This window comes from Vombatus ursinus, unplaced genomic scaffold (genome assembly GCF_900497805.2).
Source record: "Vombatus ursinus unplaced genomic scaffold, bare-nosed wombat genome assembly UNPS02008996.1, whole genome shotgun sequence".
Taxonomy (NCBI): Eukaryota; Metazoa; Chordata; class Mammalia; order Diprotodontia; family Vombatidae; genus Vombatus; species Vombatus ursinus.
The window spans coordinates 5,821,856-5,848,837 of NW_020948774.1; the positions used below are offsets into that span (position 1 = coordinate 5,821,856).

Below are 26,982 nucleotides of genomic sequence, written 5' to 3' on the forward strand. Positions count from 1 at the left end.
GTGTGTGTGTGTGTGTGTGTGTGTGTGTGTGTGTGTGTGTGTGTGTGATGGACCCCTTTGGCAGTCTGAGGAGGTTATGGACCCTTTCTCAAAATGTTTTTAAGCATATAAAATAAATACACAGAATTACAAAGGAAACCAGTTTCATTGAAATAACAGTCATCAAAATATATTTAAAAAAAAAACAAAAACAAGTTCACAGACCACCAATTAAGAACCCTGGATGTAAAGAGACCTCCCCCTGCTTTACCTGCTTTAACTCTGACCAGCTCAGAAGACAAAGAGCCATATTCAGTCTGGCACCCTGTCTGGACAGTTCAGAAGTTCTTGTGAATTGACTTCTCCCTGGGTGCTGGTGATTGTTTTATAAAACCCCAGTCCCACTCCTCACCAGACACAAAGAGGGAGCTTTGCATTGTCCTCTCTGTTGTTGTCAGCTTATTATTCTGGATTTATAAATGCTTGTTGATTGATGGGGCTTCACCTTGTGAATGCCTCTGCATGCACCAAGATTTTCTTGCCTCTGATTCTTTCCTGCCTACATCTCTCTCTTTTTTTTCACTTTTTTATATCTCTGGGAATCATAGAAATACAAATTTTTAGAACTGAAAGGGACCTTAGAGATCACCTAGTCCAGCTCCTTAAGTTTACAGAATAAGAAACTGAGGCCAAGAGAGGGAAAGATTCTTAGTATAAGGTTATGAAACTTGCCTTTCTCATTGCTTTCTGAAAGCAGCATCAAAAATCAGTTTGTAAATTCAACTCCATATTAATAATGTCAGTTTTTCAAGTGGATCTCTTTCACACATAAACCCATACTCCTTTGTTCTTTCTTTTGTTCCTATTTCCTCACCACCTCCTAATTCACTACTACCTCTTCTAGTAATTCACTATTACCTGTCTAACATTCAATGCACACAAATCTCTATATTTCTCTTTTCATAATCATTCAGCTAATACCTTCAAAAGTGAGAGAGGCACCAAGTTGTGCAAGGCACATTGAGTTAGGGGAGCCTACCACTATGGGCTACAAGGGCAGCGAGGTGTCTCAGTGGATAGAATGCTGAACCTGGAGTCAGGAAGACCTGAGTTTGAATACAGCATGAAACACTCACTAGCTGTGAGACTCTGGGCAAGTCACTTAACCGCTGTTTGCCTTAGTCCACTAGAGAAGGAAATGGCAAACCATTCAAGTATCTTTGAAAAACAAACAAACAAACAAAAAATACCAGATCACGAGGAGTCAGATGTGACTGAAATACTGAGCAACAACCCCTATGGGCTGCTGTACAGATCTATGTTTACATAGAAAGTGCCTGGACTACCTATTCTAATAATGTACAGTTGAATTACATACAATTTGATTTAACAAGCATTTATAAAGCACCTATGATATACACACATTGTGCAAAGTGATGAGGATTCAAAGACATAAACAAGTCTGTTCCCTTGAAGTTTTTGAAGGATACAACATATATACAGATAAAAAATAATTTCAAGGGGATAAAGTGTTAATATTTGTAGTGATCAGAAAAAGCCTAATGTAGGAGCTGGCACCTATGCAGCACAGGGTCATGCATAGGTAATGGGTAAGGGTGATGACCAGGTTGGGGTAGTCCTTTCCGTTCTTTTAACTATTTTCTTCAATTCTCACTCATGAACTAAAAGCCGTGTTTTAGCTAGGATTTCATATCTCCAAAGCTGCTCATATGATATCCTGGATAAAAACAGGTAATTAATTAAAAGGCACAGTGGGTATACCTTCAAAACTAAAAACACTACCAGAGGTAACACTGGGCAGATACATCTTCTACAAGCAGTCAGTTCAACCAGCTTGAGCTCAACACTATGCTTTTCTGAGCCCTGGCTAATACGTACCGACGGCATCCAAGATCCACTTACTGGGTGAAAATTTGGATAATAGTTTTTCCTGTTCTCTCCTATTTATGACTTTTCCTCCTTTGACCCTATTTTTGCAGATTGGAGCAAGAGACTTCTAACTCTAAAAGACAAAACCAGACTATTAACAGGAAGTATCAAGACATTTGAATTGTAGGTTTATCAGCAAAGCCCAGGCAATGCCCACGAGCTACCAAGATCAACATGAGATTCCTGTTAGGCCAAGGCTGGCCAGCCAATGAGGGAGTGCCTGGCTACCCTCAGCTCTAACTATATTTCAGACCTGACTTATCACAGCTATTAGTAGATTGACTAATTTCAGTTTGTTTCTCTGTGTCTCCAACATCATTGTGTGTAAAACCTGGGAACAACACAAGGACATTCATTCAGGACGTTGCTTTGCCATTGTCTATTAATAAACTGTCATGGTAAACTCAAAAATGTAATACAGCCCAAAGGTAAAAGGAAATAATTTACTTTCCCTGTCCTTATGTTTGTGGACTCTGGCTCAGTGCTCCTTTGCAGAGCTGATTTTGTGTAATAAAACTTAAGCCATATGGAACCCTCAGGAAATGAGTGAGTTCTCCTAATAGCTAGAGGTTTACCTCTTTTAAGTACCAATACTTTTTTTTCATCTTTTTAACCAGTACGAAAGAAAATCTTCCAAAATGTATCATGTCCTGCCTACCTTGCTATATGATACCTTTCCTTTTCTTCTTAAACAGAATGTATTGAACAAAATTTAAACTTTTCTTGGTGACTCAGGAATCTTATTATGAACATCTTTTTGTACTTAGCTGGCATATGGTTATGCCTCCATGGCCTACTGAAGTGTAAAGAGTCATTTGTGCCTACTCTGAATGGCCCTTTCCCACTGTGCTTTTTGAGTTCTTAAGTCTGTGGTTTACAGTTTTCCCTGTTTTTTCCCTTGCTGTCTGGCTGTCGCTTCTTCCTATTATCAACACAGCTTCCATAGCAGCCCTTCTTCCTTCCCACCTCTTTTAAATTTATTACTTTTAATATGCTACAGGCTTGTAAACCTCAGAACTAAACTTATTCGAATTGTGTGTAAAGTAGGAGTAAACAGGCACTGAGTGAAGGCTAGTCAAGCTCTCCCTTGAGCAAAGTGAATGAGCTTTCTTAGTACATAGATGTTGTGTCATCTCTTTTGGCTGCCCAGAGGTTTTTCTGCTTTCTTCCTGATTCATGCTGAATCAGCTGATATTGTCAGAAAGCTGAGTTCCCGATAGGTGAGGTGTTACTCCACAACCAGCATTATGGTTGTAATACTATGTTTATTATCTGATAAGCAATGATACAGGAACCAATGACCATGCCATATGAATAACACATCATGAAGACCAATTAGACAATTGAGTATTTAAATGAAATAAAATGTCAAAAGTCTTGATACATTACTCAGTTACCATACAGCATACAGATTTATTAGGCATTTAGTTAGGCAGAGATGGTAAAGGAAATATAGAAGGGCCCACAGATAAACTTCACTTTTGTAGATGGCCAATCCTGCTGGTTTTTGGTGACTCTGGAACATTATTGGATGACTCCAGAACTGTCCTGCTGACAGGCAGTGAGCTAAAATATTCCCACGTTAGCTTTTCAGGCATAAACCTTTTGGTTTAGTTGGGGGCACACCTGGGCTAGGGCTGAGACGGAAGAGTAACAGATTATTAGAACTTGAAATACCCTCAAAATTAGTCTTGCTCTTCAGAGATGAAAATCGAGGCCCAGAATGGGGAAGGGACTTGCTGAAGGTCCATACAGCTTGTTAGAGGCAGAGCCGGGACTCAAATTCAGATCTGAGGAGTCTTGGTCTCCCCAGGGTTCAACCTGGGTGAAGTTGGTCCCCAGAAACTTGAGGAGGTCCAGAAATTAAAATTAAGCCACAATTTCTTCCCTTTTTACTTAAGTTACTGCTAATCCTCAACCTCCTGAATTAATGATGACAAAGTTGCCTCTGATGTTCTCAGACTTAGTATTTTGATCCTTAAATCCTGCTTGAGGATTTGTGTGGCATAGTACAAAGACTATTAGATTTGGAATCAGGAAAGACCTGGGTTTCATTGCAGGCTATCAGGTAACAGGTGGCAGGCCATATGACTTCAAATTTAATAAGGATGATTTTTTTTTTTTTTGCCTTTTACTCATAGAATGCTCAAGTTGGAAAGTACCTTAGTGCAATCATTCTTATCGCTTTATAATTATACTTTGTACTCTGGGCTTTTAAAAATTACATCACCTATGTTGGTTAGCTTTGCTGAAATGTCTTTTTCCCTATTTTTGCTCTTTGTTACAAAGGGTGACTCTCTGATAAAGGGAAAGAATAACATTGGGAAATGTAGGCAATGTAAAAGGCATTAATATAATTTTATTTGAAAAGAAAAGTTAAATCAACAAAGAATAGGACATTTTGGGAAGATTTTGCCACTATTCAATTCAGCAGTTTACCCAAGGAAGCTGGGCATGTAGGAGTTGTTATTTCTGCTTACTCTCACCTTTCTTGTAAGACTTCTCTGTGGGGAAATCATTTTTCCTGGGGTTTCTTCTGTAATCCTCTCTGATCTGAGAACTAAGCATCCAGGAAGAATGTAAGTTCCTTTATGAAAGGGACTGTCTTTCATTGTATCTTTGTTTTCCCTAGTACATAGGTGTCAAACATATTGTGGGCCACAACACTCCCAAGTACCACCCAAACCAGATTAAAATATAAGGGGGAGAGAACCTTGGGAAGACTTATATGGATTGAGGCAGTGAATTGACACAGAGAACAAACTTATACCTTTTTTTTTTTGGTATCACCACACTTAGCACGGTGACATAATAGGTGCCTAATAAATGCTTGCCAAGTGACAGTGAAATGAGAAGAAGCAGAAAATGTATACAATGACTACAGCAAAGAAAAACAATTAGAGTTGTGAACTCTGATCAGTTTAGTGATTCATAGGAACAAAGGCATGATATGGAAGAATTCAGTGTTGTGTTTTAAGGATAGAAAGTTCAATTGGCTGGAGCATAAAATGTATAGAGATCGAGTAACGTGATTTAAAGTTTGAAGGATTTATATCATATTTCTTTACATCTTATGGCATCAGACTGTAGAGGATCTTGACTACCAGGCAAAGTAAGAAAGATTATTCTGGAAGTAGTATATGAGATGGATGGAGAGGGAAAATCACAACCTTTCTCAGCCTCAGAATATGAGAATAATAATGCCTGTAGTATCTACCTCACAATGTTGTTACCACTAAATGAGATCATGTTTGGAAAAGTATTTTACAAATAATAAGGTGCTATATAAACGTCGCCTATTGTTATTATGGAGGCAGTTATGTTGCACAGTGAATAGACTGCCAGGCCTGGAGTAAGACTCATCTTTCTGAGTTCAAATCTAGCTTCAGACACTTACTAGCTGTGTGACCCCGGGTAAGTCACTTAACGCTGTTTGACTCAGTTTCTTCACCTGTAAAATGAGCTGGAGAAGGAAATGGCAAACCACTCCAGTACCTTTGCCAAGAAAATCCCAGATGGGGTCACAAAGAGTTGGACATGACTTAAATGACTAAATAACAAATTGTTATTATTTTATGTATTTGGAAATCAATGTTTTTCTTCTACCACCAAGCATACCATAAAGTTTTTGTTGACTGGCTAAAAAAATGAAAGCCCTTAGTAATAAGGGACTGCAGATATGGCTGAGATTTTGCATACAGTATTATCATTATTTTCTCCCAAACCTACCTCTCCTTTAAACTTATTTCTTTTGAGAGTATTACCAAACTTTGGAAAACCAGAGTCTAACTTTAGGGTAATTCTTGACTATTCCCTTTTCCATACCGCCTGTAGTCAATCAGTTGTGAAATCTTGGTGTTTGGTGATTCTACTTCTGTATCTCATATATGTCTCTTTTCTACTCACATAGCCACCAGCCTGGTTCAGAATCACATATCTTGCCCATGCCTTTGCAACAGCTTCCTAAATGGACTCCAAGATTCTAGTCTGTCTCTCTTCAATCTATCCTCTATACCAGTAGTGTGAAACTCAAATAGAAATGGGGTCACCAAACTGGACATAAGGATCTCTGCTGGCTGCATGTTGACTTAGAAAACCACATATTAACATTATCTACGTTCTATTTTATTTTTATTTATTTTGTTAAACATTTCTCAATTACCTTTTAACCTGGTTCTAGCAGCAGTAAGAGTGTTGCAGGCTTCAGTGCAGCAGGCTGGCTTTGTTATCTCCTGGTTGACACCTTTGCCCTACACAGTTGCCACCATAGTTTTCTGAAAGCATGGGTCTGACCTTGTCTCACTCTTCTCCTCAAGAGACTTCAGTGTTTTGCTGTTATTGCTAGGATAAAATACAAACTTCCACCACAAAAACATAGATGTTGTTTGACATCAAGAGACATTAATACTATTTTTTGTCTCTGATGGTGGGCAAAAAAACTAAATCCACTGCTCCTCATTCCCCCCTCCATCAGCTATTTGAGCACCAGAATAAGGCCTGCTTTTTCCAGCCATCCACTCTGCTGATAGTTTCACATTTCCTTACTATCTCTTTGTCTGTTTCTTACAGTGATCAGAGCCAAAGCTGTCAGTGGGAAAGAAGTGGACTCTGGAAATGATATTTATGGAAATCCCATCAAAAGGATTCAGTATGAGATCAAACAGATAAAGGTAATCAGTGACTTCACATTATATCACTTTCATCAGACTGTACTTCCAGTCCTTTTTCTCAGGTAGCTGCTAAAAGAAAGGTACTCTTGAGTGTTGTGAAATGGGAAATTAGAAGTCTCTCAGGAAATAAGGGGGGCTCAATATAGTGGTATTTAGCTTTTTATGAACCCAGAACACTTCTCATGTGATGAAATGCTAGCCTCCACAGGTAGTCCAGTATATAATTGGATTGTAGAGAATATATGTTATTTTGATATTTTGAAAGATCAGTGTTTTCTTGCATAGAAGATAGAGCCTTGGACTTGAAGTTGGGAGATTTTTAAAACATTGAAATGCTGTAGAAATGTTGTTGTTGTTGTTGTTGTTGTTGTTACCCAGATGCTACCAATGTAACTCACATTCTTTTCTCTTTTCACAATTAGCATGGACAAAATTTAACACTTGGTTCTTAACCTTATAGGTGGTTGTGGGTCTTCATTTATGTAATATATGTAAAGAAGAAGGGAAGGGAAGGAGCAAGGCAGGGATAGAATTTGGAACTCAAAACTTTAAAAAAATGTTTAAAATTATTTTATCACATAATTGGGGAAAAATTATATATATGTGTGTGTGTGTATATATATATATATCTATATATATATCTCAGCTGTTATGATCATCATCCTCATCCTCATCCTCATCATCATCATCATGGTGAATCTTTCTGCCCTGAGCTATATTTGTCTTTAACAAAAAAATATCATGAGACCTACAGAACTCAGTTTCTCCTGGGATAGTCTTTAAGAAGCCAAAGTCGAACCCTTTATGAACCTCTCATTCCACAATGAGAAATCAGAGAAGGAATTTAGTGAAGGAAGTATGTTATGTAAAATATAGAAACATCCAATGCATGTAGATGAATTTCTAAAAAGTTGTATATAAATTTGAGTTTTAGTAAAGCAATGTGATTCTTCCATGATTTATATGCACATTTTCACAGATGCTTTTTCTCCTCATTTTTGAATCCTTGTCTATTGGCCTGTGTCTTCTTTTAGCTTTAAGTCACCAAGTTGAGAATGGTTATCTAGTATAAAGTATGCCAAGCGCTAGACCTGTTGCTCTGAGCAATATCATTATAATAATAATGAGAGCTGTCATGCACATAATGTTTTAAGGTTTGCAAAGTGTTTTACACACATCATCTCATTCAAGCCTTCCAACAATCTCTTCAGGGTAAATACTACAGGTATTATTACTCTCATTTTCTACATGAGGAAATTGAGACTCAGGGAAGTTAAATGACTTGTCCACAATCACACAACTAATAAGTAATGAGATTGGATTCAAATTCAGGTCTTCTTGACTCTGAGTTTAGCACCTTAATTCCATAGGAACCCTAATTCCACATTATTCTGCTGCATTATGGAATAATGGAGCTTGTTCTCTCTATCCTTGGAGTGCTTACTATTCAGAAGACAGTGCATGCATGCATGGCACAAGCAGAGAGTACCATAGGGTTATATCAATGCTGCTTGAAGTTGGTGGCATGGCTGCTAACAGCATTAGCAGTTTCAAGGAGAGAAAGAGTGTTGGGGTTCAGAGTAATCAGGGGAAGTTTTGTGGCAGGGATTAACTGTGCTGGGCTTTATGGGATGACTGATAAAGAAATGGAGAAAGCACAAGAACAGACCTCCTTCTTGGAAGAGATTGGCTCTGATAAGTAGGAGAAAATAGAATAGTAGGTCACATGGTTATTAGCAGGATTGAATTATAGTGTTTATTTTTTAATTGAGTCGAGAAGACAGGCATATTTGAATGCAGGAGGGAATAAACTATTGGCTAGAAAGATTAAAGAAAGTTGGAGAGAAAAGGGGTAAGTGTGAGAGAGCACTGAATCTCAGTAAGAAGCTGGGAAAGGATGAGATTCAGAGCAGATGTCAAGAACACCTGAGTTCAAATCCTGCCTCACACAGTTACATCTGTAAATGGAGATGATAACTTTATAGGGTTGCTGTGGGGATCAAATGACAAAAATGTATATTATAGTGCTTTGCAAGCATCAGAGTGCTATATAAATGCCAGCTATCATCATTATCTTCATCATTATAGATGAATACAACCAATCATTTAAGTGCCATCTATGTGTCATGGAGGCAGCTAAGTGACTAAGTGGATAGAGTGCTGGGCCTGGAATCAGGAAGACCCGAGTTCAAATCCAGCCTCAGATACTTACTAGCTGTGGGACCCTGGGCAAGTCACTTAACCTCGGTTTGCCTTAATCAACTAGAGAAGGAAAAGGCGAACCACTCCAGTGTCTCTCTCAAGAAAACCCCAAATGGGGTCACAAAGAGTCAAACACAACTGGAAATGACTGAACAACATTTTCTCTATAATAAAATATACATATTCCTCTGTTGGCCATTTAAATACCTTCACAGTTCAGACTCTGGCCTCTATTTCTAGAATTATTTCACATAATTCCCCCATGATAGTTCCTGTCAACTAACATACTTGCTATTTGCATGGCATTCCATTTCCCATTTCTCTGCCTTGGTACAGGATGTACCCCATGCCTGGAACATTTTCCCACCTCTTTGGAATCCCTAACGCCCTTCAAAAGTCACCTCAGGCAGCACCTGCTGCAGCATGCCTTTCCTGATTTCCCAGCTGTTAGGACTCTCCTCCCACCCCATTATAGAATATATAATAACATGTTAAATCTATTTATCATAAGGAATATAATAAATTTACATTTATTTTGTACATACTTTGTGTTACTCATCAGTGTACATTGTTGTACTTCTCCTGTAGAACATAAGCTTGAGGACAGACTATTTCATTTATGTCACTATGTCCCTAGCACCTCAGCATAGAAGATTTGGCCAATGGCCATAATTTGCTAACTGCCTGGACTAGATGATCTCCAAGTTTTGTTCCAGGTATAATACTCCATGATTCTCATGTGCCTATACCTGCACATGAAATCCTACAGAAGTCCACTGAATCTGAAGGTGATAAGTTTTTTAACTGCTCTTGCTTACTCTGTGATTTCCACAAACCACCCTACTAGCTATTCCCCCTCCATGCCTTTAAGTGGGTGTGTAATGCTCATACCTGCAGTATACTCCCTCCTCTCTGCCTCTTGGAATCCTGAGGTGCCTTTAAGGCTCAGCTGGAGTGCTATCTGCCTCTTTCCCCAGGAGTTAGTGTTTCCCCACCCCTGAAATTACTTTGTATCTATTTTGCATTAACTTACAGAGTGCATGCTATCTCCCCACCCCCACTCCTTAGCAGGGCAAGGCAAGGACTGGGATTGTTTTTGCCCATTCCTGGCACCAAGTAGACAATGCTTAATGAACTAAGTATTGTCATTGAAGGTTGGAGTATTCAGTTGAGGAAAGCTCTGTGGAAGAACTCATATCTAAGCTAAAACTCACAGGAGTAGGATAATAGGGGGCAGGAGGGCAGATGTTCCATGTGGGGTTAATGTCGTGGGGAAAGCAAGGAGGTAAGAACAAGCAAGAGACTGACCTACCTAGAGTACAAAGTGTTTTGAGGGAAATAGATAGAAATAAGGTTGGATAAGGAAAGTTGTTGGGCTAAATGATGGAGGTGTTTGAAAGCTAATCAGATGAGCTGGGACTTGATCTGGTAAGAAAATAAGGAGTCATTGACAGTTTTGAAGTAAGGGAGTGACCTGATATTGTCAGTAGTATTAAAGAAATATCAATTAGACAGGTAGGGCTGTGCAGGATGGTTTTGTGAAGGAATAGCCCAGAATCACAGAAGCCACCTCGGAGGCTGTTGAAATAATCCAGAAATAATATGATAAGAGACTAGACTGGGGTGATGATGGTACTAGCATTTATGTAATGCCTATGTGTATCAGGCACAGTGATAAGTAGTTTACTATTATCTCATTTGATCCTCAATGCTGTGAGGCAGGTGTTATTATTATCCCCATATGACATTTGAGAAAACTGAGACAGACAGAAGTTAAGTGACTTGCCCAGAGTCACGCAGCTACTGAGTGTCTGAGGCAGGATTTGCACTTAGGTCTTCCTGACTCCAGGCCCAGCTCTCTATCCACTGCACCACCTAGCAGTCTGAGCTGATAGTGAAGATGGAGAGATGAATATGAGAATCATTTTGAAATAAAAATTGGCAGGACCTGGGAAGTGACAAGATATGGAGAATAAAGAAGTGTGAGCAGTCAAAGATGATGATGAGGTTTCAGACCAGATGACAGAAAGATGATGGTGTTAACAAAGATAGGAAAATTGGGAGAGTTATTTTGTGGAGGTGGGGAAGGAAGATGACTTCCATTTTGGACATGTTTAGTTTGAAGTGGTTGCAAGATATCAAAGTGTGGGAATGCCTGGCTGACAATTAGAGATAAAGAACTGGTGCTGTTGGTGAGAAGACAAGACTATGATGAGATGGTTGTGAGATCATATTTGTTTCAAAAAAAAAAAAAAAAAAGGAGGGGCAGCTAGGTGATTCAGTGCATAGAGCACCAGCCCTGGAGTAAAGAGGACCTGAGTTCAAATTCGGCCTCAGGCACTTACTAGCTGTGTAACCCAGATTACCTCCACGTAAATAAATAAACAGATAAATAAATAAATGAAAAGGAGGGGAGATGGGGATATGATATTAAGAGTCTAGAGAATGGAAGAGAAATTGATACTCATAATAATAAATTGTGTAATCTTACCACAAGCTTATATAACCATAAAACAATAAAGTTTGTTCCTACCTTAGTTCCTTCATTCATAAAGTAGGAAGGAGAATCTCTTTTCTTTTTTACCTCACTGAGGAATTCTGTGAATGAAAGTAATAATGTTTGGAAAGCATTGTTGGCTCTTGAGAGAGGCATTATGTAAATATATTGTTGTCATCAATATGATATTAGCATTATATGTTAAAAGATTTTCTGTATAGATTTCCTCTGCTTGGCCTCAGAGGGTAGAACTAGGAGTGAAATTGCAAACAAGCAGATTTGGGTTTGATTTCAGGAAAAACCTCCTAACAATTGGGTATAAAATAGCTAATAGCTAGTATTTATATAGCACTTTAAGGTTTGCAAAGCTCTTTACATATGTTATCTCATTTGATTCTCACAACAACCTTGTGAGGTAGGTTCTATTATTATCCCCATTTTAAAGATGAGGAAACTGAGGCTAGGAGAGGTTTAGGTTGACTAACTTACAAGCTAGTAAGAGCATAAGGCACTTAGCTCTTCCTGGCTCTAAGTCCAACATTCCTGCAACACTGCAACACTGAGTTGTCAAAAGTGCTATGTACAGCTAGGTGGCACAGTGGATAGAGCACTACTAGCCCTGGAGGCAAGAGGACCTGAGTTCAAATCTGGCCTCAGACACTTACTAGCTGTCTGGGCAAGTTACTTACCCCCATTGCCTAAACAAAAAAAAAAAAAAAAAAGTGCTATGTGCTTCCCTGGGAGATGGTAGACTCTCCCCTCCCTGGTGGCCTTCAAGCAAAGACTGAGTACTTTTCAGCTATGTTATCGAAGAGATTTTTGTTCAGGTATGAGTTAAACTGAGTGGCCTCTGAGATATTGTGATTCTGCTTATCTAATGTTATCTATTGTCAATTGAGAATTAGTGCTGACATGGTTAGAACTTTGTGGCACAGTGGATAGAGTGCTGGGCCTGAAATCAGGAAGAATCCTCTTCCTGAGTTCAAATATGGCCTCAGACACTTTTACTAACTGTGTGACCCTGAGCAAGTCCCTTAACCCTGTTTGCCTCAGTTCTTCTTCTGTAAAATGAACTGGAGCAGGAAATGGCAAATCATACCAGTATCTTTGCCAAGACAACCCCATGTGGGGTCACAAAAAATCAGATACGACTGAAAAGGACTGAACAACAACAAAGATAATAAATAATAATAGCTACATTTAAAAAAATAAAAAAAAATAGCTACATTTATATAATGCCTAGGCCCTGTGCTAAGTGCTTTACAATTATTATCTCATTTGATCCTCATGACAACCCTGGGATATAGGTGCTATAATCCCCATAGTATAGATGAGGAGACTGATGCAAATAGAGGTGAAATGACTTGCCCAGGGTCACACAGCCACTGTCTAAGGCCAACTTTGAACTCAGGTCTTGCTGACTCTAGGCCTAACTCTCATCCACTGCTCTACCTAGCTGCCTGTCTAACAGTATAAGAAAGAAATCACAGCATTTTTAGCTCGTAAAGGTTTCATGACACGCACCCCAACAATGGCTCCAGTTCTGCAACTGTACAATATGGCTGTACCCTTCACGTGAAGGTTTTAGATGCTCCACATAGAGTTCATCTCTTGCACAACTCCAGGACAGTCTCTCTGCTTCTTTCTGCCTTAGTCTACCGCCCCCCCTCCCCCACTTCAGTATCTTTGTGCCATGGGACCGCTTGAACAGAATTTACATCCCTTCCTTTTGTTATGTCTCAGTGTTGGGCAACATGGATGTTTTTGCAGCAGGACCTGTAACTATGACTTCAAAAGAAGGATCTATTCACTTTGTACAGGTTTGCCTCACTTTATACTGTAGCTGTATCTCTGAACCATGGCATAAATCAAAGCCGTAACTAGAGCAGGGTGACCATGGATGGCACCTAAATTCTGAGGGGACTGAGGACATTGTCCCAGAGTGCTTCTTCCTCACCAGCAACCATATCCCCAGCTTCTCTTCGCCCTTCCCTTTCCCTCCCCCTACCTTCTTGGAGTTAGCCACCCAGTGCTTAAGTAACATAAGAACCTTGTCATATACGCTTCCTCCTCCTGGTGGCCACATCCCTCAGGTAAGGCTCCCAACATTCCTAGTTACTTCTCTGCTTTAAAGTTATATACATCGAATCCTATTCGAAGCAGCTGTTATGGACTTGGAGTCAGACACAACACCTGAGTTTTAATCCTGCTCAGACAGGATTACTTACTAGCTTTATGATCCTAAGCAGAATTAATCTCAGTTTCCTCATCTTTGACTTCTCTCTTTAAAAAAAATTCTCCATATTTTATTTATCCCTTTTATGTTTGTATTACATTAATACATATTTATGGAATAAAACAAGCATTTCTGTAACATAGTACAATAAAAAAGATGATTGCACATAAAACTGCAAATCTACTGTGCACAACTTGCTATTCTTTTCAAATATACAATAAAATTGTCATGTAAATTTCTTTGACTTCTCTTAATCTGTTTCCTCATCTTGAAAATGGGAATAATAATACCACCTAACTCACATGGTTCTTGTAAGGATCAAGTGAGACACATAATGTAAAGTTCTTTGCAAACCTTAAAGCACAATATAAATGCTAGCTATCATTATTTTCCCATTGGTTAAAAGATCATTTCAGAGATTTTTTTTCTAACTTTATTCAATCATCTATACATTTTTTTTAAGTTTATCTGTCCTACCCCTTGTTAAGTTCCTCAATAATAGTCCATATTTAATTAATATGGCTAATTAATATTCCATAAGTGTATACTTCAAACCTATTAAAAAAATCTCAAAACCTGTGAGTAAATCCATTGTGTCTCTTAGTAATGTTCACCCCTTAATTTTGTAACGCTATTTTATAAGTTGTATTTCTTTTAAATCTAATTTTCTTAAAGTAAAATACCAATTGTGATGAAAGGACAAATTGGAGAGTATTGGGCTACTGCATGATGGGTGGACATAGAAGTCTCTGAGTTTCTTTAAAAGGAGGACTAGACAATCCCTTTCAAAGCTTCACTTTTTTTTCATTTTTTCCCCTTCAGATGTTTAAAGGACCTGATAAGGATATCGAGTTCATTTATACTGCTCCATCCTCAGCAGTATGTGGAGTCTCATTGGACACTGGAGGAAAAAAGGAATATCTAATTGCAGGTATGTGAGGCCATTAGTTGGAGATGGGTGGAGACCATGGAAGAGATTTTGGATTGACTCAGCTCTAATGCTTCATACTTGAAGGCCATGTAGCTTAATTCTGAGGCCACCTAGTCCAACCTCCTCATTTTACAGATGAGGTAACTTAGGCTGTAGAAGTTTCAGTGACTTGGCCAAAGTCATATAGGAGTAATCAACAAGGGTGGGATTTAAACCCAGGTCTTCAGAGTCAAGTGTTCTTGAATGGAGAAATGAATGGAGAAAAATACAAAGCAGCGAGTTGTCAAGTATCAAAATAATAAGGTCTTTCATTTTTTATTCTTTTATTATTATTCATATGGTGCTTTTAAAAGGCTTAATTTACTTAAATATTTGTTGAATATTTGGAGCCATCTAGCTACTTTCAGCTGGGTGGCTCAGTGGATAGAGTACTGGGCCTGGAGTCAGGACAACCTAAGTTCAAATTCTACCTCAGATATTTAATAGTTGTGTGACTTTGGGCAAGTCACTTACTCTCTGCTTCATTTTCTTCAACTATAAAGTAGGGGTAATAATAGCACCTACCTCACAGGGTTGTTATGAAGGATCAAATGAAATAATATTTGTACAATGCTTAATACAGTGCCTGAGACATAGTAGGTACTTTAATAAATGCTTTTTTTTCCTTCCTAAATCCTCCTGTAACAAAGAACTGTGTTAGGCATTGGAGATGCAATCCCTGTCATACATTCTAGTGGGATCATTCAACTTGAGCACCACTAAGCATAATATAGGGTAGGGAGTGAGGGGGCAAAGGAATGACTGAAGAATGCTGGAAATATTTGAAAAGGGATAAAACACTAATAATTGGGGTAGGGGAGAAGGGAGGATGCAGGAGAGACTTCTCAGGACACAGCATCTAAATTGAATCTTGAAGGAAGATAAAGATTCTGAAAGGCAGAGGTGAAGAATGAGTAAATTTCAAGCATGGGGGAACAGTTTAAGTGAAAGTATAGAGGATGTAATGAGGAATTTATGAAGCATTTTCCTTATAGCACCGTTTGAGGCAGTTAAAACAAGTAAATATCTCCATTTTATAGGTAAAGGGGCCAACATGGTATAGTGGATAAGGCACTGACCTTGGAAGGCGGTTTCAGATCCTGCCTTAGAAACCTACTTTCTCTGTGATCCTGGCCAGGTCACTTAACTTCTCTGTGCCTTGGTTTCCTCATCTGTAAAATGAAAGGTCTGAATTCAATAGCCTCTGTATTCTAAAGCTATGATCCTTTGAATTTGCCCAAGGTTACCCAGCTTGTAAGTATAAGAATTGAGATCTGAACCTAGATCCTCTTAGTTGAAGTCTATGGTTCTTTTCACTAAATTAGGCTACCTCTTAAAATGTGTGTGTATACTACATAAATGCACACCTACATATGTATGTACGTATACATATGTAAAGATAATAAATGTTGTAGAACATCAGATAAGGAAGAGAACATTGTGGCTAGGGCCAAAAAACTGCCATTTTTATGTCTTTAATTGAACCCTTAAAGAGGAGTATCATTTGGATAAGTGGACAGGAAGTCAAGTCAACAAGATTTACCATGTGTCAGACGCTGTGCTAAGCTCTGAGGATGCAAAGAAAGGCAAAAAACTGTCTCTGCCCTCACAGAAGAGGGAGGCACTTCCAGAGGAGGGAAATTGCATTTGTCATAATGTAAAAGCAGAATGAGTATGACAGGATGCCTTTTTTTTTTAAATTTCTCTGCCCTTGGAGTCATTTTACCTTTGCTTCTCTAAGGTTTTCTATCACAGGAGTTTTCCTTCAATGCAGTAGTCTCATGTTTCTATTAAGTTGGTTCAAGGATCTTTTTCGCTTAACTTTCTTACTGTTATCTCATTCTGGGAAAATCTACAGAGACCTCTGGGGAAGGACTAAACCAGAATCAATCTAGTCGCTCTTTTTCAATGCTGCAAAGAATTGAGCTTTGACAGTACCTTTTAAATGAAAACTAGAAAACTTTTGCCATCATTTTTACGTCTTGTTGTATTGCCCTCTAGTGGTTTCTGCAAGATACTGCTTTGCAGTAAAAACTGGGCAGGATTATGTGGGAAACAAAATATATCTAGTCACTGGCAATAATAAAAGTAGTTTAGTTTATATTACATAATACTTATGTGTTTATACAACATTTTACAGCTTAAGAACTTTCACTCTGGTTTTCTCATTTCATCCTCACAACAACCCAGTGTGATATTTCTATTTGATATATGGTAGAACTGATGCTCAGATGAATTTCACTACAGTGCAACAAACAGTAGGTGTCTACTGTGTGCAAGGCAACATGAGAGATGATGGAGATGCCAAGACAAATAGGGAAAACTCCTTCCTTCAAGAACTAGTAACCGACAGGGCTTTGTCTTTCTGGTTGCTTACTGACTCTTAAGTTGGAACCCCGGGGCTTAAAAGGATCTTAATGGGGACATTTAGTCAGATCTTCTATTTGTAGATAATCAGAGAAATAGAAAGTCCATCTCTTTTTTTTTTTTTTTTTTGGTGAGGCAATTGGGGTTAAGTGACTTGCCCAGGGTCACACAGCTAGTGTCAAGTATCTGAGACTGAATTTGAATTATTCAGGTCCTCCTGACGCCAAGGCCAGAGTTCTATTCACTGTGCCACCTCGCTGCCCCCCGTCCATCCCATTTTTTAAGGACCCATTCCATTTTTAATGGGAGACCTTCATCATCACAATTCACTTCAGAAACAAAGGCTCCTAGAAATGATTTCTTAAACAGCTGCCAGGTCTATAAACCTCATGCTTAGTACTTTGTACCTCTCTTAGGCACTTATCATGGTTTCTTTTACATAATGGTTGTTTGCATGCCATTCTTTTCTCCTCTACTACCTTGTAAATTCCTTATGGGCTGGGAGGACCCATCCAGAGATCACAGGACAGAACAGAAAGGGCCTAGAGTCCTAGGAAAGGTCCCAGCTTTGCCACTTAACTATGAGCGAGGCACTTCACCTCTTTTAGAGTTGCTGGAAAGAAAGTGCTTTGTGAATCTATCAATATGAGTTGAGTTTTACTGTGTCTCCCATGGCATTTAGCAGGAACTTAATATATATTTATTCATTTATCGAAGTGAATTTAAATAGTCCCCAAAAGCCTCTGCCACAGTATTCAGCTACCAGTTATTCATTGCCGTGTGAGCTGAGCCCTATCCTTTTACTGAGAACTGGGAAAGACCTTAACTTAAAAAGCCAAGGTCTCCCACTGCATCCAGGGCCATCTTCAGTTGTCCTGATCTATATCTTGCCAATGGACCCAGATGGCTCTGGAGGACAGAGTGAGGCTGGTGACTTTGCACACCCCTCCCTCACTTAAATCCAATTCACTTACAAGTCATGGCATCACCTTCCTGTCATGGTCCTCTTCTAGAATGAAGGTCAAACAACAATCCTATAAGTTTACAGATCTAAAACACCCAGGAAAAATAGGGCTGTCAGAGACACACCCTTTCCCAAAGCAATGATATGGTGTTGACTTGATCACAGTTCCAAATTAGTGGGGAAATGGTGGCATCAGGCCAGAAAAATGTCCAAGATTTAGAGAGGTCTTACTAATCCCAGCAGTCCAAATTTGAGGTGAAAGTTTCCAAGCTCCTCCAGCCCTTTGGTCTCTGGAATTTGAGGAAGATTCAGCAACCAGAGCAGGTCAGATGGCCAGGCTGAAAGAGCATGGATGACTGCTTGTGGAATATAACATAAAAAGAATTCATATTCAGGTGTGGGATGGAATAGATGGCCACTAGAAGACCCTTCCAACTCACATGATATGATTGTGGTCTGAAACACATCCCAAGGTCTGCCTACCTTTCAGAACTTCTGCAGATCTCTGCCTGTATTTACTTCCTAGAGGAAGGAGTCTGAAAAAGCAATAACAAAGAAGATATATATATATATATATATAATAACTAAATAATATAGAACTATATATTATTTATCACTATATATAAATATATAATAACTAAAGAAAGTTGGTTCAGGAAGTGGGTTGTGTTTCTTGAGTTAGATGCAGCTTTTTTTCTTTTTAAAAATTTTTCTTTTTATTATTATGAACTTGGCAGTTAGCAATAAACACAAACATTTCCATATACAGATAAAAATAAGAACTGTGTAGTGAAAATGAATTTCCACCACATTCCACTTGGGTTTTTTATTTTTATTTTTTGCCTTTTAGGTGAGGCAATTGGGGTTAAGTGATTTGCCCAAGGTCACACAGCTAATAAGTGTCAAGTGTCTGAGGTCAGATTTGAACTGAGGTCCTCCTGATTCCAAGGCCAGAGTTCTATCTACTGCACCACTTAGCTGCCCCTTTTTAAAAAAGTTTTTAAAAATTTTTTGCCCTACTTGTTTGTCTCCTTCTGAAATGTCTACTATTCTCCTCTGTTTACTTTTTTTTAATGATTCATTGATGCCATTTTCTTTCTTTCAATTTTTAGTATCACTATGACTACTCTCAACTATTAATTATCTCAATAGATACAGAAAATTCTGTTGATAAAAGATAATGCTAGGGCAGTTAGGTGGCACAGTGAATAGAGCATCGGCCATGGAGTCAGGAGGACCTGAGTTCCAATCTGGCCTCAGATCATAACACTCACTAGCTGTGTGACTCTGGGCAAGTCACTTAACCCCAATTGCCTCACCAAAAAATTAATTAATTAATTAATTTTTTTAGAAAAAAAAAAGAATGTTAAGTATAAAAATCTTACAAAGTGTAGGTATGGAGAAGGGGTTTCTAACTTGTGGTTCCATGAACTTTTTTAAAAAAACTAATTTGATAACTATATTGGGATATAATTGGTTTCCTTTGTAATCTTTTGGTTTCCATGTATTTTATTTTATGCATTTACAAAAATTATTCTGAGAAAGGATCTGTATGTTTCACCAAACTGCCAAAGAGATCCATGATTTTTTTAAAAAAGTTAACCCGTGGATAGAGAGATCTTATTTTACTGTGTGACAAAAAGTATCTATCCAAAACCAAAAACAAGCATTATATGCAATGGGGAAATATTAGGAGCTTTCCCAATAAAAAGCAGGAATAAAGCAAAGCTGTTCCCCTTCCTTGCTATTATTTGATATAGTTCTAGATATGCTAGCAATATGATAAGAAAGAAATTGAAGGCACCACGCTTAGGAAAAGAGGAGGAAAAAAAATCATCCCTATTTTCAGATGACATGATGTTTTGCTTAGAAAATCTGAAAGACTCAACAAAGAAACTAATTGAGACAATTAACAGATTTAGCAAAGTTGTAAGCTACAAAATAAACCCACAAAAATCAACAGGATTTCTCTATAATAAGGCAAAATTCAGGAGGCAATAATAGAAAGAGAAGTCTCATTTAAAATAACTAGAAATGCACAAAATGACTTAGGGTCAACCTTCCAAAGCACACTCAATACCTGTACATGCACAGTTAAAGAAAGAAAGAGCAACTTAAATAGTGTTAATGGTTGACTGTGCCAAGATAATAAGAGATATTAAAGACATCTATATCAATGGAGATATAGATATTTCTCTGTGGATGGATCTATACATCTCTGTGTCTCTATCTATATTTGGCCTTTCCTGAACAAATAAGTGGTCAAAAGATAGAAACAAAGAGCCATTTGATATACCACAAAGTATTGAAAATATAAATATTTTTGTATATATGGATCCTTTCCCTCTCTTTTTGATCTTTTTGTACTGTGAGCCTAGGATTGATAATGCTGGGTCAAAGGGTATGCACAGATGAGTAACTCTGAGGGAATAGTTTCAGATTGCTTTCTGGAATGGTTGGGCCACTGCACAGCTGCATCAGCAGTACATTAGCGATGCCTGTGCCACATTAATCCCATCACCACCACCATGCCCTGCCCCTTCAAAAATTGTCATTTTTTTTGTTTTTGCCATCTTTGCCAATCTGATAGGTATGAGATAGAATCTCAGAGTTCTTTTCATCTACATTTATCTTATTGTTAGTGCTATGGAGAATTTTTTTCTTAAGGTTATTGATAGCTTGCCTTCCTTCTTTTGAGAACTACTTCTTCATAACCCAAATGTTCTTCAAAATGAGTTTCATTAGTACTTTTTCTAGTTCTGTAAGGTGACCATTTGGTAATCTTATTGGTATGGAACTGCATTCGCAAATTAATTGAGGTAGTATTTTCATTTTTATTATATGAGCATGGCCCAACTATAAGCAATTATTCAGGTCTCTATTTTTGTGTTTTGTATTTATATTCATGTAATTCCTGTAGATATTTTTGTAGTTAGACTCCATAATGTTTTATACATTATAGTTATTTTGCAAGAAATTGCTTTTTACATCTCTTCCTTGCTGGTTTTTGTTGCTAATATATGGAAAGGTTAATAATTTTGTGAGCTTATTTTTTCCTATTTCTTTCCTGAAGTTATTAACTGTTCTGTTCAGTTTTCGTTGAGTTTTTTTATTTCAGAAGTATTTATTGAACATTTAACAGGAGTATTGAACACATCACAAATTGAACTTTTTATCTTCCCCCTAAAGCTGCTTCCACTTCAATTTTCCCTATTTGTTTATTTTTTGATAAATTTTCTTTAATTCTAAATTTAAACACCAAAAAAAATTCTCATATACACAAAAGAATAATTGTTGATATTGTTCAGTGTTTTCTTTGATTCATTCATCTTGACAGTTCCTACAGTAAGACCTTGTACCAAGGTTAGGCTCTGCCCCCTTTGTGCTTTTGGATGGTGGTCAGCCCTGTTTGGCTTCACCCTGTACTCCTGGGTTCTTGCACTCATCTCTACCTTGTGGAGATACTTCCCCACTTTGTGAGTTTCACAGGGCTGGATCTGTGGTGTCTCAGGACAGAGCTCTGAGCTCTGGGCTGTCCTGGTCTTGGTATTGTGACACCAAATGGTCCAGCCTCTTGTTGCCACTTCCTGCAGTTTCCATGTTACCTATTCTCGTACTCTTATGGGAGCCCTCTGCTCTTAATTACATACATATCTCAACAATGGTTGTGCTGGTACTGATTTTGCTAAAGAAGTCCCTTTTCCTGGGCTTCTCAATAACTTCTGTGGTTCTGGGGAGGAAAAAGTCATTTGCTGTAATTTCTCACTGTATTTCTTGATCCTTATACAGTCTGGTGGGACTTCAGGGTTTTTGCTGGCACAAGTGTGTGGGAGGATTTCTTCATATCCTAAAAGGGTTGGCATGTTGGCTCATCATTTTATTTGATGAAATTATCTATTGTTTATATTTGTTCACTGACCCACTAATTTTTTAGGATTAAACTATTTCATCTCTGAAGATACTCAAATCTTATAGACTCAACACAGTTTCTCAACACAATCTGTGCCTAAATAGTCTCCTTACTATATAGTCCAGGTAGGAGCTCTCAGAATTCATTTCCAGGACTCAGTGCCCAGCTGGATTTCTCCTACCCCTACACTCATTGTTCTTTGCTTAACAAAAGCATGTGAAATAAATTAGTCTATATCTGAAAGCACAACCAAATCAAAAAGTAAGTTAATGTAAAAGAGGAGAAACACATTAAATATGGGCAAGCTTTTAGGCTTTTAAAGTCTGTGAAAATGATTTTTAAAAAGTCTTAAACAGAAACTGCTGGTGTTGACAGCTCAGAAAATGAGACTAATTAGAAAAAAAAACTGCATGTGGCATAAGTTATAGTCATTGAGAATTTGGAAGTGGGAGAAGTGTTTCTTTTTCTCCAGATCCTCTTTTGAAAATAATTATAACTATATCTTATATAGTACCCTTCACAGTTTTTGAAGTACTTCACATACATTATTCTCATTTAACCCTGTTTTCTTCACTGTCTGTGCTTTCTTCCTGAGTAATCTCATTTCTTATCTACCTGCAACAGTGCAAAGAGTACTAGCTCTGAAATCAGAGACAAGCTGCCTTCAACAGATAGTACCTGTATAACCTTGGACAGGACACTTAGCCCCACCCCAGCCTCATTTTCCTTATCTGTAAAATGAGGGGGTTGGACTAGATCCCTCTAAGGTCCCTTCCATCACAGTCTATGATCACCTACCAGGATTCCCAAATCCAAATCTCTCAAATCTCTATCCTTTTGAATGATAAGATAATATAAAATGGTAATAATGTTCTCCCAGAAACTCATTCCCTACAGTGTTTGGTAAATGAATTTCCTTTAATCAACTGGTCCTATGTTTTGTGTCTTTCCCTGTGGGTCATAGTCTAGATACTGGTACAAGTGAGATGTATCTTATCCTTATATTAAAAAGACTGTGAATGATGGGAAGAAATCCCAGACTTGGCCTAAGCTAGTAGGGTGGCCAGGGGCAGCAGGTACTAATGAGAACTGACCTGAGATTAATCTCATTTAGCTGTGTAAAATATAGTGTCCTAAACTATGAATCATGCTCCTTCATAGAACTGTTTCTGGGGACCTTTGCCTTCAGACTTGTAGCTTTCTTCTTGATTTTATTCTAAAGTTTCTAAACTTTCCTAATCTCTTAACTCTCAAGGCACTGAACTTTCCACATGACCTTGGTTCTTGAGCCTACTTGGATGATTCAGAGATTTGATCTCCTATTGGCCTCTTGCCCCTTTTGCTCATGCCTCTGTAGCAGCAAACTGTTACTAGTTTAATTTCACATGCATCCTGCAGCCAAACAATTCAGACACATATGTGTGTGTGTTTCTCTGTGTGTGTGTGTGTGTGTGTGTGTTTGTTTAGTATGGTTTATTCACAGGGAAAATAAGCAATATTTTGAAATATCAAGAACTGTGTTATAGACAATTAAAAGTTTATATAAATGATTCTAACTTGGTATAGTCAAAACAGTACCTGAAATTCCTAAGAGTGACAATGTAGGATAGTGTGGAAAGAGCCAGCACTTGGTGTCTGGAAAGATCTGGGTTCTAATATCAGCCTTGATACTTATTAGCTTATGTGAATATAGGCAAAGTGTTTAACCTCTGTGAGTTTCCATTTCCTCATCTGTGATATAGGGACAAGAATACTTAAAGTATCTACTTCATAATGTTGTTATAATACAGGGGATCCCAAAAGTCTTAGTGGAGTTTTAAGCTTTAGTAGCTTTAGTAAAGCTTAAAATGCACTTAGACTTTTGGGACCCCCTGTATATGTAAAATGATTAATCAACCTTGAGCTACAGAAATGCTGTCTGTCATTATTCTCTGGCTAACATTCACTGAAAAAAGACCCCAACTTCTCTTTTGAGTAAAGGCCCATATTTTTAACACCAACATTCTTTTAGTAATGCTCTTTAACTGTAAAGCATGGAATACCACAATCTCCAAAGAATTAAAATTACAGGTCAAGCAAAAAGCAAAGAAGAGATGGATAGTAGATTTGAATAGAAAAGAAATTAAGGAAACAGGCATTTATTAAGTGCCTGCTATGTGCCACCAAACATCAAGAGATCACAGTCTGTGACCCAGCCAAACTGGCCTTCTCTCTGTTCTTCATACATGACCGTTCATTTCTCATTTCCATGCCTTTGCACTGACTGTCCCCCATGCCTGCAATGCACTCCTTCCTTACCTCTGCCTTATGGAGTCTTGCTCTTCCTTTATGATGAAACTCAGGCACCATTTTCTGTATTTAACAACCATCAACATTTTATTCAACACACCACAACAACGGAGAACCCCAATTTAAACAAATAGAGACAAGCAAGGCATTCCTGGCTTAAAGCAGAAGATGGTGGATTATATAGAAGTTAGGTGCTAAAATGAAGGAAGGAACCTTAAAGTTCCTGAATTATGACCAAACAGGGAAGGCTCTGCAAAAGTATTGATGATACTTGGTACACCGACAGCTGATCTCCCCACTATAATCATACAAAGTACAAGGTGTTTCTTATATAAAGATAAAACATTTAAGTGATTGTAGAGGAATAGACATTAAGAAAACTACTCTAGCACATCTCATTTGCCCATTAAGTCACAAGTTTGGTTATGTTATAGTCAACAAACCGACCAACCATAAGATCATCTAAGAACAATGATTTACATGGTGCTGAGATCTCAATTTTGTCACAAACTCTCCTGAGTAATTATTTTGTCTATACATATAATCCCCTGTTTAGAAAACATGACTTGACAGAGAAAGAATCTTAGTGTATTTTAGAAGCGTAACTGATGAATAACGGTATCTATTTCTATAGTAACCCTTTGGACTCATAGTTATACCAAAAAAAAAAAAGTATAAATTTCCAATATACTTCTCTCATGGAAGAAGTGCTACTGGCCACCTCGGAGGGCTGAAGGAAAACATAATTTAGAAGTCTGATTTGAGAAATAGAGGAAGAATTGAGAATGGAAACAAAAATGTACAACTAACTACAGCTGGGACAGATTAATGCTCAGTGAAAGTCACAAATAGTTTCCCACATAATTCTTGGGGAAATGCCTAAAGTTATTCATATACTGCAAACCACTAGATAAAATAAATTTTCATATGACTTGTATCCCTCATTACAACGTAAGCTCATTTTAAGTAGGGATTGTTTAATTCTTTGTATGTGTGTCCCTAGCACCTAGCACAGTGCCTGGCACCTAGGAATGCTTAATAAATAGTAGCTGATCAATTGATTGAGGAAGGTCCCCAGCACATTGAGTACTCTATGAGAAGACTTGGACAAGAGTCACATAGAATGAGTAGTCACATAAATGAAGTCCATGCTCAGTCATGCTGTTGCCATTCTGGTCTACCCCAAAATGGCATCCTCTTGCACACCAGAACACCCTCATGAATTGAGACTTGGTTTTCTGGGAGCCTTGGACTGAGATCATGCTTCCTCCTCCCAAAATCAAGAAGCCTCTTAATTCCTGAAAGGAATCCACATTTCCTACTTAATCACTGCCCAAAAATATATCTGCTACCTTAACATCCCATGTTCAAGTGGCAGAGAGGAAAACAACTGAAAAGATATTGCTGTAATTTTTGTCCTGTCACTCAGTTAAAAGACTAATTCAACTTGATCAACCTCAAAGTTCACAAAGCATCCTGTTTTCCTCACAGGCTTTTACCTGAATATAACTCTGAGATTCCCTGTGGCTCTAAAGAGCTTGAACTTGGTGTTAGAAAATCTGGATTTGAGTCTCACTGTACTCTTTACTTGCTATGTGATTCTAGACAACTTTGTTTTACCTCTTTGGGTCTTGTTTTCTACAGCTACTACCCTAGTTCAATCCCTCATCATCATCTCTTGCTGAACTATTTATCAGCATGATATGCCTGCATCAAAGAAGGTGCTGTGCTTTATGAGCAAAGCAGAATTGCAGTAGCTCAAAAGAAACATGAGATGTGCAAATTTAGACATCACAACTCCAAATATGGCCTATTTGTGCCCAACCTGTGGTACAGCATTCTGAGCTCATACTGGTCTGATAAGCCATAGATGGACACACCGTACCTGGACCCCAACATAGTCATGTCATTTTGGTCCTCTTTGAGAATGAAGGACAACAACCATTGCAACAGTCTCCTAATTGGACTCCTAGCTTCCAGTCTCTTCCATTCTCCAAACCATCTTTCTGGCAATATAATCTCCCTAAAACATACTTCTGACCAAGTCATTCCCCTAATTCAGAGTCCTGATGCCACTAGAATAAAATAAAAACTCCTCAGCTTGACATTGAAAGCCTTTCAAAGTGTGGCTGCAGTCCACCTTTTCAGGCTTATTGCACATTAGTATACTTTCACTCAATCAATAAGTATTTATTAAGTACCTGCTATGTTCCAGATATTGTGTGAGGAGCCATGGCTACAAATACAATGAATAAAATGATCCCTACTCACAAGAAGCTTACATTCTATCTGGGGAGATAATAAATACATAGATAAGTATATACAAAATAAATTTGGTACTGGACCTGTGATTTTATTGGCATGGAGAAAACTCCTTTTACCAAGCAGATCAGCACCTTTCCTGCACCTTACCGTCTTAGAGGATTGCCTAAAACATTGAAAGATTAAGTGACCAATCCATGGTCACATAGCTATTATGTAAAAGAGGCTGACTTAAATCTAGGTCTTCCCTACTATAAGGCCCGCTATCTTTCTACTGGACCATATGCCTCTCTATACCACACTAAGATAAACAGAATAAATAGAAAGGCGTTATTCACAAAGTAGGCTGAGAGGGAGGGGACTATTTAAGGATCAGGAAAGCCTTCATGTAGAAGGTGGTGCTTGAGTTGGGTCTTGAAGGAAGGAAACCTTTAGCTCATGTGACATCTTATGGGAAACCTTTCCTGATCCCCTTATTTATTAGTGTTCTCACCTTTATCCTCAAATTATTGTGTAAATACTTCTCCATTTACATATTGTTTCCCTCCCAAGTAGAATGTGATCTCCTTGAGGACAGTTCCTGTATTTTGTTTTGTCATTGTACTCTACCACAATGACTTTCACCCAGCAGACCCTTAATAAATAAGCACTTATAGATTGGATTTCTAAAATGAGTTGGACTTAAT

The 26,982-nt window shown here is 38.1% G+C and overlaps 1 protein-coding gene across 1 annotated transcript in view; it reads left to right on the forward strand.

Moving 5' to 3' along the window:
* TIMP2 (TIMP metallopeptidase inhibitor 2) overlaps nt 1-26,982 on the forward strand; it is an 87,781-nt gene that overhangs the window by 46,083 nt on the left and 14,716 nt on the right. Inside the window, exons 2-3 of the mRNA XM_027850180.1 lie at nt 6,499-6,599; nt 14,357-14,465. Coding sequence (XP_027705981.1) covers nt 6,499-6,599; nt 14,357-14,465 — 210 coding nt within the window. The remainder of the gene's footprint in view (nt 1-6,498; nt 6,600-14,356; nt 14,466-26,982) is intronic.